We start from the raw sequence: 11,140 nt of genomic DNA, 5'->3' as shown, positions 1-11,140 counted from the left end.
AAGATTTTACAAAATTCCATATTAAAAACAAGTTCAACAAGATTTTTTTCCGTACAATCGTGCATAAACATAGCAAGAGCAAACGTTAATATACATGTATATGATTTCCTGAAAGCTATTTCTCCCAGGATTTAGCTACATGTATAAGAGCTCTTCAATAACCCTGTGCCACAGTATTGAAATTACAATTCTGGAATCGGTATGAAAATTTAAAGCCAGGCAATTTTTTCCCATATAAATTAGTATCTGTCTTATAATTATGGAATGCCATATACGACAGCCAACTGCTTACTGCCAACTGCTGACTGCTTACTGCCAACTGTCAGCTGCTTACTGCCAACTGCCACACATATTTGAATAAATTTTATATTTGTAGTGATATTTATATGAATTTTCACAAAAAAAGGGAAAAAAAGGCACGGATCCAGGACATTTTTTCCAACGGGGTCACCCTGGTAAAATTGAATAATTTGAATAAAATGACCAATATGTTTTATCTTATGTAATATTCAATATATGCGGTTGATAAAGTACATTGTTTATTATTTTTATTTGTTTTCCTATTTGAAAAAGGTAATAAAATGACTATTTTCTGCTTTTAATCTTCAAAGAAGCCCCACCCCTCCCCGGAGACAACAAAACCTTTGAAGAGAGAATAATAATAAAAAAGATTTGTCGTTTCGCAGAGAAAGATGTTTTGAAAATAAATTTCCGTTTCCCATTACATTCTATAGTTAAAAATTTCCTCAAATTAAAGATGTATATCTCTGTGTGTTAAATGTTTCACATGCATAGATCTGGGGGGGGGGGGGGGGGGGCGTTTAAAATTTGTACAGTCATACGTTAAATAAACTAAACGAACTACCGGTATAATTGACCTTGGACCCTCCACTTAGAAAACGCCGATCAAACATTTATATCTCTTTGTCTGTACAAATAAAATATGTTTTACATGCATAGATCTAGAGAGAGGGGTCTTGAACACCCCTCTGAAATTTGTAAAGTCATTTAATGAACAAATTAAACCAACTAAAAGTTATTTAATGTATAAAATAAATCAACTAAAAGGGACCTTAGACCCCCCCCCTCCCCAACCGAAAATGTGGATTCGTGTTAAGTTGGTATGAAAAATGTCATACACATGAAGGTATGACGCATAAGAACCCCCTCTCCCCGGCCGAAATAGATTTTCACATTTTGGAAAGGACTTTACGTATTTTTTCTTGTCAAGAAATTTCTGGGTTTGATCTTTTTTTTACCAGAGTGACCCTCTTGGAAAAAATGTCCTATAGATCCGGGCCTTTTTTTAAATTTACATAAATATCAATATAAAAATAAAATTTATTCAAATCTGTGTGGCAGTTGGCAGTTGGCATTATTTCATTTTTTTTTTTTTTTTTTTTTTTTTTAACACTCATAATTATCTTATTCCTTCACCGGAAATGAGTATTAATTGAGTATTAAGAAAAATAAGTATATACTGACAAAACTTCAGAGATACTCAAGCTGTAGAAAGTAAGCTAAGAAGTGTCATTAATTAATATCCTAAAATTATATCGGTATAAGATTAGGGCTATTGAGTTCAATCTTCTGTTGAATAAAATACATATACTTGAAACAAAATTCATATATTGAATCTAATTAGAATAAATATATAAATATAATTAATCGTACTACTTTTTAAGATGAATTTACGTTACAAATTTTCAGGAATATTTTATAGAGGATAGTTGCCGTTTCTCAATTTAATGAAATATTTGTTTATGTAGACATTTAATTTACCTCAAACTATATACAGTTTGTGAATTTTTTGCTTAATAACGTACATCACAACCATAGGCATCGGAACCGGCATTGAAAATTGGGGTTTACGTGATTTTGTTGGTTTAGCCCCCCCCCCCCCCCTTTCAATTAGGCCACCACCCACTTTCAGTTTGCTCCCGACGCGTACGACAACATTTAATATACATCAATCCAAATAGCTTGTTACAAGCCTGTGGAATTTTTTTTTATGGGGGTGGGGGGAGGGGCTGCGGGCTGCAAATAATCTTCATCCAGCTGTGCGGCATGTCCAATACATACTCCGTATGAATCCAAAAGAAGTTATATAGGTTCCATTACCAAACTGACTATAATACTATTTTTCAGAAAAAACAAACGTACGTATGAGGGAGAATTTATCATTGACTTATTTTGTGCTAATATTTTATTGTCACTCAAAGTACACATCATTTGCAGGCAAGTGAGTTACAATATCAGTTAGGATGGGGGGGTACAGCCATCCATTTTCTGGCCATGCATTGTAGAATTTGTTAACGATGGGGTAACCTGCGTCATCTTTCAGAGTCACCAGTGGACTCGTCCATAGATGCTTTGTGGGCGACCGAAACGTCGGCGACTGAAAGTTACCTGAGATTCCTACGCAAAGGAAAGCACGAAATCTCTGTATAGAAACTGGGCTTCACTCATTGTTCATTCGCCATAGAAAAGAATCCAACATTAAACACTTAATATCTATGAATATACAGACGTTTTCAAGATAAGCTTCATTTTTGTTTCTAGAAATATTTTTTCTACCAACATAATATATTTTCGTGTTTTAAAACTGAATAAATCGATAACCTAGCATCGTTTTAGATAACTCAAGCCCCTCTAGGGCTTGAGTAATTAACAAAAAAATATTGTGGAAAGCTGAAATAAAGTTTGTCAACACATGAATAAAATCTGGAGACATACAATTTATATAATTAAATAGAGTGTGCTTTTTCGTTGAAACTATTTGTGTCGATGCTCTTTAAAGTCTTGACTAGTAAAAAACAATGACGCCGTAAAATGACGTCATAATGTGCACATGTTATGGGCACCTTTTGTTTGAAACCTATAAAATATAATACTAAAATTATAAAACTTTAACAATATACTCTAATTAAAAGAATGTAAGCTCAAAAGTCCATCTAAAGAGCAGAGCAAACACAAACTTCTTAGACCTCCTAAACATCAGAGGTGGGATCAGGTGCCATGGAGGAGTGAGCATCCCCTGCTGACTGGTCACACCCGCCGTGTGCTCATTGTCATGATCGTGAAATAACGGGAAAATCCGTCGTCAATTCAGTGTATAAATAATGGACTAACAATTCAGCATTTTACTCAATGATAAATTGTATTTGTGGCAAGGTCATTGTATCGACCATAGAACTTACGAAATGATGAATTTAAACGAGACTGCTGATATTCTTGTTTCATCAACTTGCTTGTCAATAATTAACCTCGTTTAAGAAATTGTTCATAAGTAGAGCATGCTCTTGCGTATCGAATCAACTGAGATATATACACTCCGTATGCAGGTGATGAAGGTATATTGCTGCATAAGTAAGGGAAGTTGACGATAGGAAAGTTAAAGTCGTCACGTTTATCATATAACTTGGTTGTTAGGTTACCATTAACGTCTTTTTCAAGTAGAATATCCAAGTATAAACAGACGTGTCGGACTCTGTGGTATTTGCATTTACCGCCATGTGCGGTAAATGCCAGTTATCGAAGAAGAATAGCCTAAGCGCGATAACTCCCCTGTCCTCAACCAAATTTCCAAAATAGCCCCAAGCCTTAAATGCGCTTGCGCACACATCCTCTTCGCTCGACGATTTTGATCAGACAGCATCAACAGAAAAATCACCTCCAAGTTGCAACCCATTACGTGGATTACTATATTGTACAGGTATCGTTCCACTGGTCATCGGTATGTATTAAACATCTAGTGAAGCATTGGAAGCGAATTGGGCGTTTCCCTTGCCTCAGCACTTAAGATGTCAGCAGATTTTGCTCGATCAATATTCATCATCACCATCCGTTAATGGCGGCATGCCAAACGTTAAACAAAAGGGCTTTAACTCTACATATAATTTGATCATTCATAATTAGTAAACGATGTTAATATTTTACAATCTCAGATTCAAAAAAAAAAAAAATAAAAATAAATAAATAAATAAATAAATAAATAAATAAAAACATTAATAGTAAAAATTTATAAATATATAAGCAATTAATAATAATAATAATGAATTATGTATATGTTAAACACAAGTTACACAGTTGTTTGTTTTATAGAAACATGCTCCGTGCAAAAAGGACTACAAAGTCTCCATATGCCAGGCCCGGCCGAGCTCCAGCTGCCACCAAAAAGGCCAAAGCATCCAGGCCTACAAGCACCGTGACTCAACCGAACCAGGTCACCACTGCTACAAGCACCGCGACTCAACCGAACCAGGTCACTCCTGACGCCATACCTCCAGCCTTATCAAACCAGCCTACAACTTCCTCAGGAATAGACATCCCTGTCCCCTTAGAGTTTGAGGCATCGCCAACAACGCTTTCTCCAGGTACTTCAGGCAGCACTAATACATTATCTAATTCAAGTGCAACAACACCAAATTCATTATGTAGCGTTTCAGACGCATTGGGCGTCCATGTCCCAGACAACCTGAGACAAAACATATATGATAATGCATTCATTCACTTGCATAAATTACTTCCTCTCAAACCAAATGACGAGCCCCAGCAACAGCTCGCATTTGTTGCTGGCGAATTAGTGCTAAAGGCTAAGCATAAAGAAATCAAAATAACTTCAATTGAAACATGGACAAATGCTTTCCTCATTTTCAGCAGCATTTACTTGACTAAGTTCCCTGAACACATTCAATCAATCCTTAAATACATTAACATCATACGCACTGCTGCACAGCGATCATTAAACTTAAACTGGCTCAATTATGACATACAGTTTAGACTAAAGCGCTCCAGGAACCATACTCTCGACTGGGGGTGTGTCGACGCAGAATTATGGCTCTTGTATGTGTCTCATGGCCACAACACTCTATCACAGCAAACCCCAAATTATACATCTAAATCGCCAAAATGCTTTGACTTCAATTACAAAGGCACATGCGGAAGACCATACTGCACTTATCAACATGCTTGCATTAAATGCTCCAATAATCACCCACTCATAAACTGCCGCTGGCACAACAGTCAGGCATTTCGCACAGAAAACTTTCGCCCATCCCAAGCCGAACATCCCCGCCAGCCCCCAAGCAGATTTCAGAGTAGAGGGTTCCCCCCAAACCAACCAAGGCCTCTGGGACTTGGCCCCAACCCCAGTCAACGTTAACATCCTAAAATCAATGCTAAAAGACTACCCCTTGCAACATATTGCTCATGAATTAATCAATGGTTTTCAATATGGTTTCAACATTTGTTATTCGGGTATACGGGAATATCAAAAATCTAAAAACATGAAATCTGCACAAACAAATTCACAGCAGCTCCAAGAAAAAATTGATCAAGAGGTTAAATTAGGTAGAGTAGCTGGACCGTTCAAGACTATCCCCATGTCAAATATCAAGTGTAGCCCAATAGGCATTGTTCCCAAAAAGCAAGGGGGGTGGCGTATGATTTGTAACTTATCTGCACCAGAGGGAAATAGTGTTAATGACTTTATAGACCCAGATCTCTGCACCGTTCATTATACATCATTTGACTCAACAGTAAGAATGATAAAAGAACTAGGCAAGGGAGCTTTGTTGGGGAAAAAAGACATTTCTAGTGCATTCAGACTCCTTCCTATTCGCCCCGAGGATTTTTCCTTGCTTGGTTTTTATTTTAACAACTATTATTTCGACAAGTGCCTCCCATTCGGTTGCTCTATAGCATGTGCTACATTTGAAAAATTTGCAACAGCCCTCCATTGGATTGTTCAAGATCGAGCCAATATTGACACATTAGTACACTACCTTGATGATTTCCTTTTTGCAGGCCCTGCAAACACCCTTGCGTGCAGAAACCTCATGCAAATATTTGACATAACTTGTGAAACGCTCGGCGTTCCTCTGTCAGAGGAAAAAACTGAAGGTCCTACAACTTGTTTAACATTTCTAGGGTTAGGGATTAATACCATCACCCAAACTATATTTGTCCCTAAAGATAAAGTAGACGCCCTTAAAGCCCAACTTCAAAACGTTGCCTCGCGTCGCAAAATTACTCTTAAAGAAATGCAATCATTAGTTGGATCTTTGGCATTTATTTCTAAGGCAATACCTGCAGGGAGAGCCTTTTGTAGGCGATTTTATGACAGCCTATCACAGGGATACAAACAACACCATTATATCACTATCTCAAGGGCACTTCACGAAGATGTAGATATATGGCTCGAGTTCCTGTCCGACTTTAATGGCACAACTGTATTCCCAGATATTCACTGGTCAGATAAAGACACTATTCACATATCCTCTGATAGCTCTGGTTCACTTGGGTGTGGGGTCATATTTGGTACACAATGGTCCTACCTACAATGGCCCTCAGAATGGTCACAACACGATTGTAGAGATCTGACTTATCTGGAGCTAGTCCCAGTCGCCCTTGCAATATACATATGGGGCGACAAACTACAAGGCAGCAAAATAATCTTGCATATTGATAACATGGCTGTTGTCGAGATAATCAACCAAAAAACATCAAAGTCACCAAGAGTTATGTCCCTCCTCAGGCCTCTTCTTTATAAAATATTAAAATACAATATCCAAGTCCGCTGCGAACATGTACCAGGTCATTCTAATTCTATAGCTGATGCCATATCTCGTTTTCAGTGGCAAAAGTTCAGGAAGCTGGCCCCCCATGCAGACTATTATCCCTGCCAAGTTCCTCTGGAATTCTGGAACCATTTGAGCAGGAAGTAGAACAACTACTCTCAGCATCAGTCTCTCATAACACTCAAGAAATATACCAGAAAGGTCTTGACTCATTTGCACAATTTAGAAAAAAATTTAACTTAACAGAAGTATGGCCCCCTCCCATAGACCAATTAATTAACTATATTGCTTACCTATCCTCAAAGGGGACAACATACTCTACAGCCAAAACCTACCTAGCTGGCTTAAGCTTCAACATAAAACTTGGTAATTTCCCAGACCCATGCCAATTTTTCATAGTTAAGAAAATGCTAAATGGCTTTAAACAACTAAAACATAGAAAAGATTCAAGAAGCCCGATAACATTCCCCCTATTAGTCAAGTTAATAGACTCGCTGCAACATGTGTGTCGCAATTATTATGAAAAATTACTGTTCTCCTCAGCATATGGGCTCGCATTCTTTGCTTTACTTCGAGTTGGTGAAATAACTACCACTAGGGCAAATACCCACAGTTCCCCATTATCAATAGAAAATGTATCAATATCCCAATCATCCATTCAGATCACTTTAGGGAAAACTAAAACAGATCAGCATGGCAAGGGCACAACAATGCACATTAACAGTACAATCAGCACAATCAAGTCCTATTCCACAACATTCTAGAGTACGCGACCCATAGACCATCACAAACTCAAACATCACAGTTTCTGTGCCACATGGATGGCTCACCCTTGACTTACTATCAATTCAATCAAATACTAAAGAAAGCTCTATCATTCCTCAAACTTGATATATCAACATTCAAATCCCATTCATTTCGCATAGGGGCTGCAACTTCATTGTATATGCAAGGTACTCCAGAGCAAGAAATCAAAACCATGGGTAGATGGAAATCCAACGCTTTTAAGTCATATGTTCGCCCTAATACTGTAGTCTCGTAGATAGTCAGTCTTACTAACTGTAAGCTAAGTTTGCAGGAACTCGCTGCAAAGTATGGATTGTTGGATCTTCCATCATCAGACGAGCTGAAGATTACTGCACACGTTCATCAATTGGCCAAAACTTGTCTCTGGAGCACTTAAACATAGATGTAACCTGGTCCGGATCTGGGGGACTAAAATGGGAGCAACTTGATCAACACATGGCTAGTTTGTTAAATCGCCATAATGAAATCATTCCTCAAGTTCTAATAGTTCACTGTGGTGGCAACAGTATTGGCATTCAGTCCCTTAAAAAATTACAAATAGCCATGAAATCATTATTAGCCTCCATTCATAGAAAATTACCAAACACTCTTCTTGTATGGTCAAACATACTTCCTCGCAAATACTGGCGTTACATGATTTCGAGCGACGCTGCAGAGAAATCTAGAAAAAGAATCAATAATTCCATTGGTTGCTTTGTTGTGCAAAAGTTAAATGGGGCCCTCATTCGTTACCCAGATATTAGAATTGATCAGCCCAAATTATTCCTCGATTGTGTTCATTTATCAGATCTTGGAAATTCTATTTTTACAACTACAATTCAAACGGCATTGTCCAAGTTTCTGTCTTCCAGTCAAAAGGTTTTCCCCACACTCCCATAAAACACAGTATCTGTGCATGGCTTGTAAAAGAAACACCTTCACACCATCCCATATTCATGATAGTAGTCGCAATTGCACTGAGTTGCATTGCATCCTTCCCTCTCCCCTCCCCCCAGTTAGGCTGATTGATGCTTTGATATGTTGTGTTATATTGCTTTGCCACATTATTCATTGATGATACCCTGCATATTGTTTTTGTATTGCTTTGAGAATCATTGCGTTGCATAAGACATGATGTCTTGTTTGCCAAATTGTCCGCCACTTGTTGGCGGATGGATTGCTGTCTCGAAATTCGTGCACAGCAATCCACTTGGCAGAATTTTGCAACAAGCCATCGCTGGCAACTTCTGTTTACCCTCCAGGGTTGTCAGCACCATATGGCTCCGTTTCTGCAAACCGTAGGCGCCAAATGCCAGATTGAGGATCGGCGCTTACTCATTGACACTTGCAATAATACTTGATCATTGTCCATTGTTTGATACCATTGATTTATTATGTAATAACCTATCTTAAACAAAATAAAGCCATGACAGATACTGCCATTCTGAATTGCTTATTCTTTCGAGATAATTGCATTTACCGCCATGTGCGGTAAATGCCAGTTATCGAAGAAGAATAGCCTAAGCGCGATAACTCCCCTGTCCTCAACCAAATTTCCAAAATAGCCCCAAGCCTTAAATGCGCTTGCGCACACATCCTCTTCGCTCGACGATTTTGATCACCCACCCGCCCCCACCATTTTATGTAGATTAATATTCCTCATATAATCCACACAGTTTTTTCCTTTACACCGATCATCCATAAAACTTGCTTACATATACCAGTCATCCATAAAAACTGCTTACATATATACATCACCCTATTCAGTTACGTACGCGGATATGCATACATATAGTATTTTTATCATAGGTATGTTAGGGCATAAATATTGTGCATTCAATTATTATTAGTTTTCTCCTGTGTTTCTGCTGTTATCATTTCCGATTCCAGCGCAACATCGTCCCTCGTCATGGCTTTAGAGATCCTTCCAGGCTGCAATCCATGCCGACGAACTACAGAATTTTGCAACAAGCCATCGCTGGCAACTTCTGTTTACCCTCCAGGGTTGTCAGCACCATATGGCTCCGTTTCTGCAAACCGTAGGCGCCAAATGCCAGATTGAGGATCGGCGCTTACTCATTGACACTTGCAATAATACTTGATCATTGTCCATTGTTTGATACCATTGATTTATTATGTAATAACCTATCTTAAACGAAATAAAGCCATGACAGATACTGCCATTCTGAATTGCTTATTCTTTCGAGATAACAAGCTCTACTGGATATATCGTGTCGACGTAGGAATGGAAATAACCATTGTTAATTGACAATACGTCGTCGATATATCTGAAGGTCCAGTTGAAGGCCACAGCAAGTGTAATCTTCTTTTCACGCATAAGATTTTGCATAAATTCTGCTTCATATGAATAAAAAAAAGGTCTGTTAATAACGGAGCGCAATTGGTTCCCATGGGAATTCCAATAGATTGTTGGAATACCTGGTCTCCAAAAACCACATAGATACTGTCAATCAGAAACTCAAGCATCTTCTTGATGTCAACTTCAGAGTATTTGTGTGTGCAATCAGAATCTTTTTTAATAAAATAATTTTGCAAATGACCAATGACCAGGTAAGTAAATTTACGAGTTCAATTTTTATTGAAGAAGCAGCTGTCAATGATATCAAAAAGGCTGGATTTTAATTTATCGTGGAGAATGTTTGTGTATAAAGTTGATTCGAGAGATAAAAGTACATTTCTGCTGAAAGTGGTGAAAAGTGAAACGCAACATAACTTTTTGTTTACCATGTCCCATGCACGTAATAGTCACTTCCTAGCCAAAATCCCATGAAAAATATATCTATCTCTTTGAAATTTTGCTAATTTCGTCAACTGTAATATGACAGATTTTTTGACGTTTTCGTTAACGTGAGCCAATTGTTAGTCCATTATTTATACACTGAATTGATTTTTTCCGTTATTTCCTGATCATGACAACGAGCACACGGCGGGTGTAACCGGTCGGCAGGGGATGCTCACTCCTCCATGGCACCTGATCCCACCTCTGATGTTTCGGAGGTCCGTGTTTGCTCTGCTCTTATTTTGTATATTGTTTAATGGACTTTGAGATTGAGTGCTGTTCGTTATCTCCATATCCTTCTTGTAAAATATGCATTGGAAGATTTTTTAATTCTGTGTATATGTAAGAATAGTATGGTCTAGTCTCTTGAGGAATTTGCTTGCCCAAATGATTGTACAGGGACAATCTCAAAATTTCATGAAAATTCTGCCTATTTTCAGTATTTGGCCAGATCCGCGAATGCTTCCAGCTGGCCTGTGCTAATGCTACCAAAGAAAATGCAGACCAACACCTGTACATATTATTGAACAGCAAGAGATAATGGATCAACCACCTCGTTTTCCAGCTACAATTCATCCTATGAACCAACCCCGCTTTTCATGAGGAAATCCCGGAAGAGTGATTTTTTTTACTGTAGTTTCATATTTCTTGTCCATATTCCATTCAGAGTAGTAGTAGTGACACTTAAGTGTCATAAATTAATAGAATATACAAGGCCACAATCCTCTCCAAAATGCACACATAAAATATTCTAGCCATAAAAAAATCACTTATAATATGCATTCAAACCTTAGGTTTCTCTATTTTCTGCTGAATTTGGTGGGTTTTTTACGAAACTATCCTCCGCCACCTCAGAGTAACTGCAAAATCCTGAGGTATTAGAATTTGCAGAACACCAAAAAAAGGTAACCACCATCTTAATCATTGTTAATAGGCATATGAATGATAATTGATTATAACTGGACGACAAATT

The 11,140-nt window shown here is 37.9% G+C and overlaps 1 protein-coding gene across 3 annotated transcripts; it reads left to right on the top strand.

Moving 5' to 3' along the window:
* Nucleotides 1-3,505: 3,505 nt before the first annotated feature.
* Nucleotides 3,506-5,528, top strand: LOC134266185 (uncharacterized). 3 transcript variants are annotated; one of them, XM_062748415.1, is made up of 2 exons: nt 3,506-3,709; nt 4,105-5,528. In XM_062748415.1, the coding sequence occupies exon 2, from the start codon at nt 4,109-4,111 to the stop codon at nt 5,162-5,164; it is 1,056 nt and encodes a 351-aa protein (XP_062604399.1). In that variant the 5' UTR covers nt 3,506-3,709; nt 4,105-4,108; the 3' UTR covers nt 5,165-5,528. The 3 variants fall into 3 exon arrangements, with proteins under 3 accessions (XP_062604399.1, XP_062604398.1, XP_062604397.1); XM_062748414.1 differs by having other exon boundaries at nt 3,506-3,715; XM_062748413.1 differs by lacking the exon at nt 3,506-3,709 and having other exon boundaries at nt 4,024-4,225; nt 4,265-5,527.
* Nucleotides 5,529-11,140: the final 5,612 nt, after the last annotated feature.

The sequence above is a fragment of the Saccostrea cucullata genome, unplaced genomic scaffold (genome assembly GCF_032062105.1).
Source record: "Saccostrea cucullata isolate Sc308-1 unplaced genomic scaffold, CSIRO_AGI_Scuc_v1 ctg14799, whole genome shotgun sequence".
In the NCBI taxonomy this organism is placed as follows: Eukaryota; Metazoa; Mollusca; class Bivalvia; order Ostreida; family Ostreidae; genus Saccostrea; species Saccostrea cuccullata.
Note: the sequence above shows the minus strand (reverse complement) of the source record. Positions and strands in the feature narration are given on the sequence as shown.

Bases quoted from the DNA above. Each gene is read 5' to 3' on its own strand.
- LOC134266185 (XM_062748413.1), top strand. From the start codon at position 4,055: ATGAATTATGTATATGTTAAACACAAGTTACACAGTTGTTTGTTTTAT. The intron at 4,226-4,264 runs GTCACCACTGCT...CAACCGAACCAG, and splicing joins CCGTGACTCAACCGAACCAG to GTCACTCCTGACGCCATACC.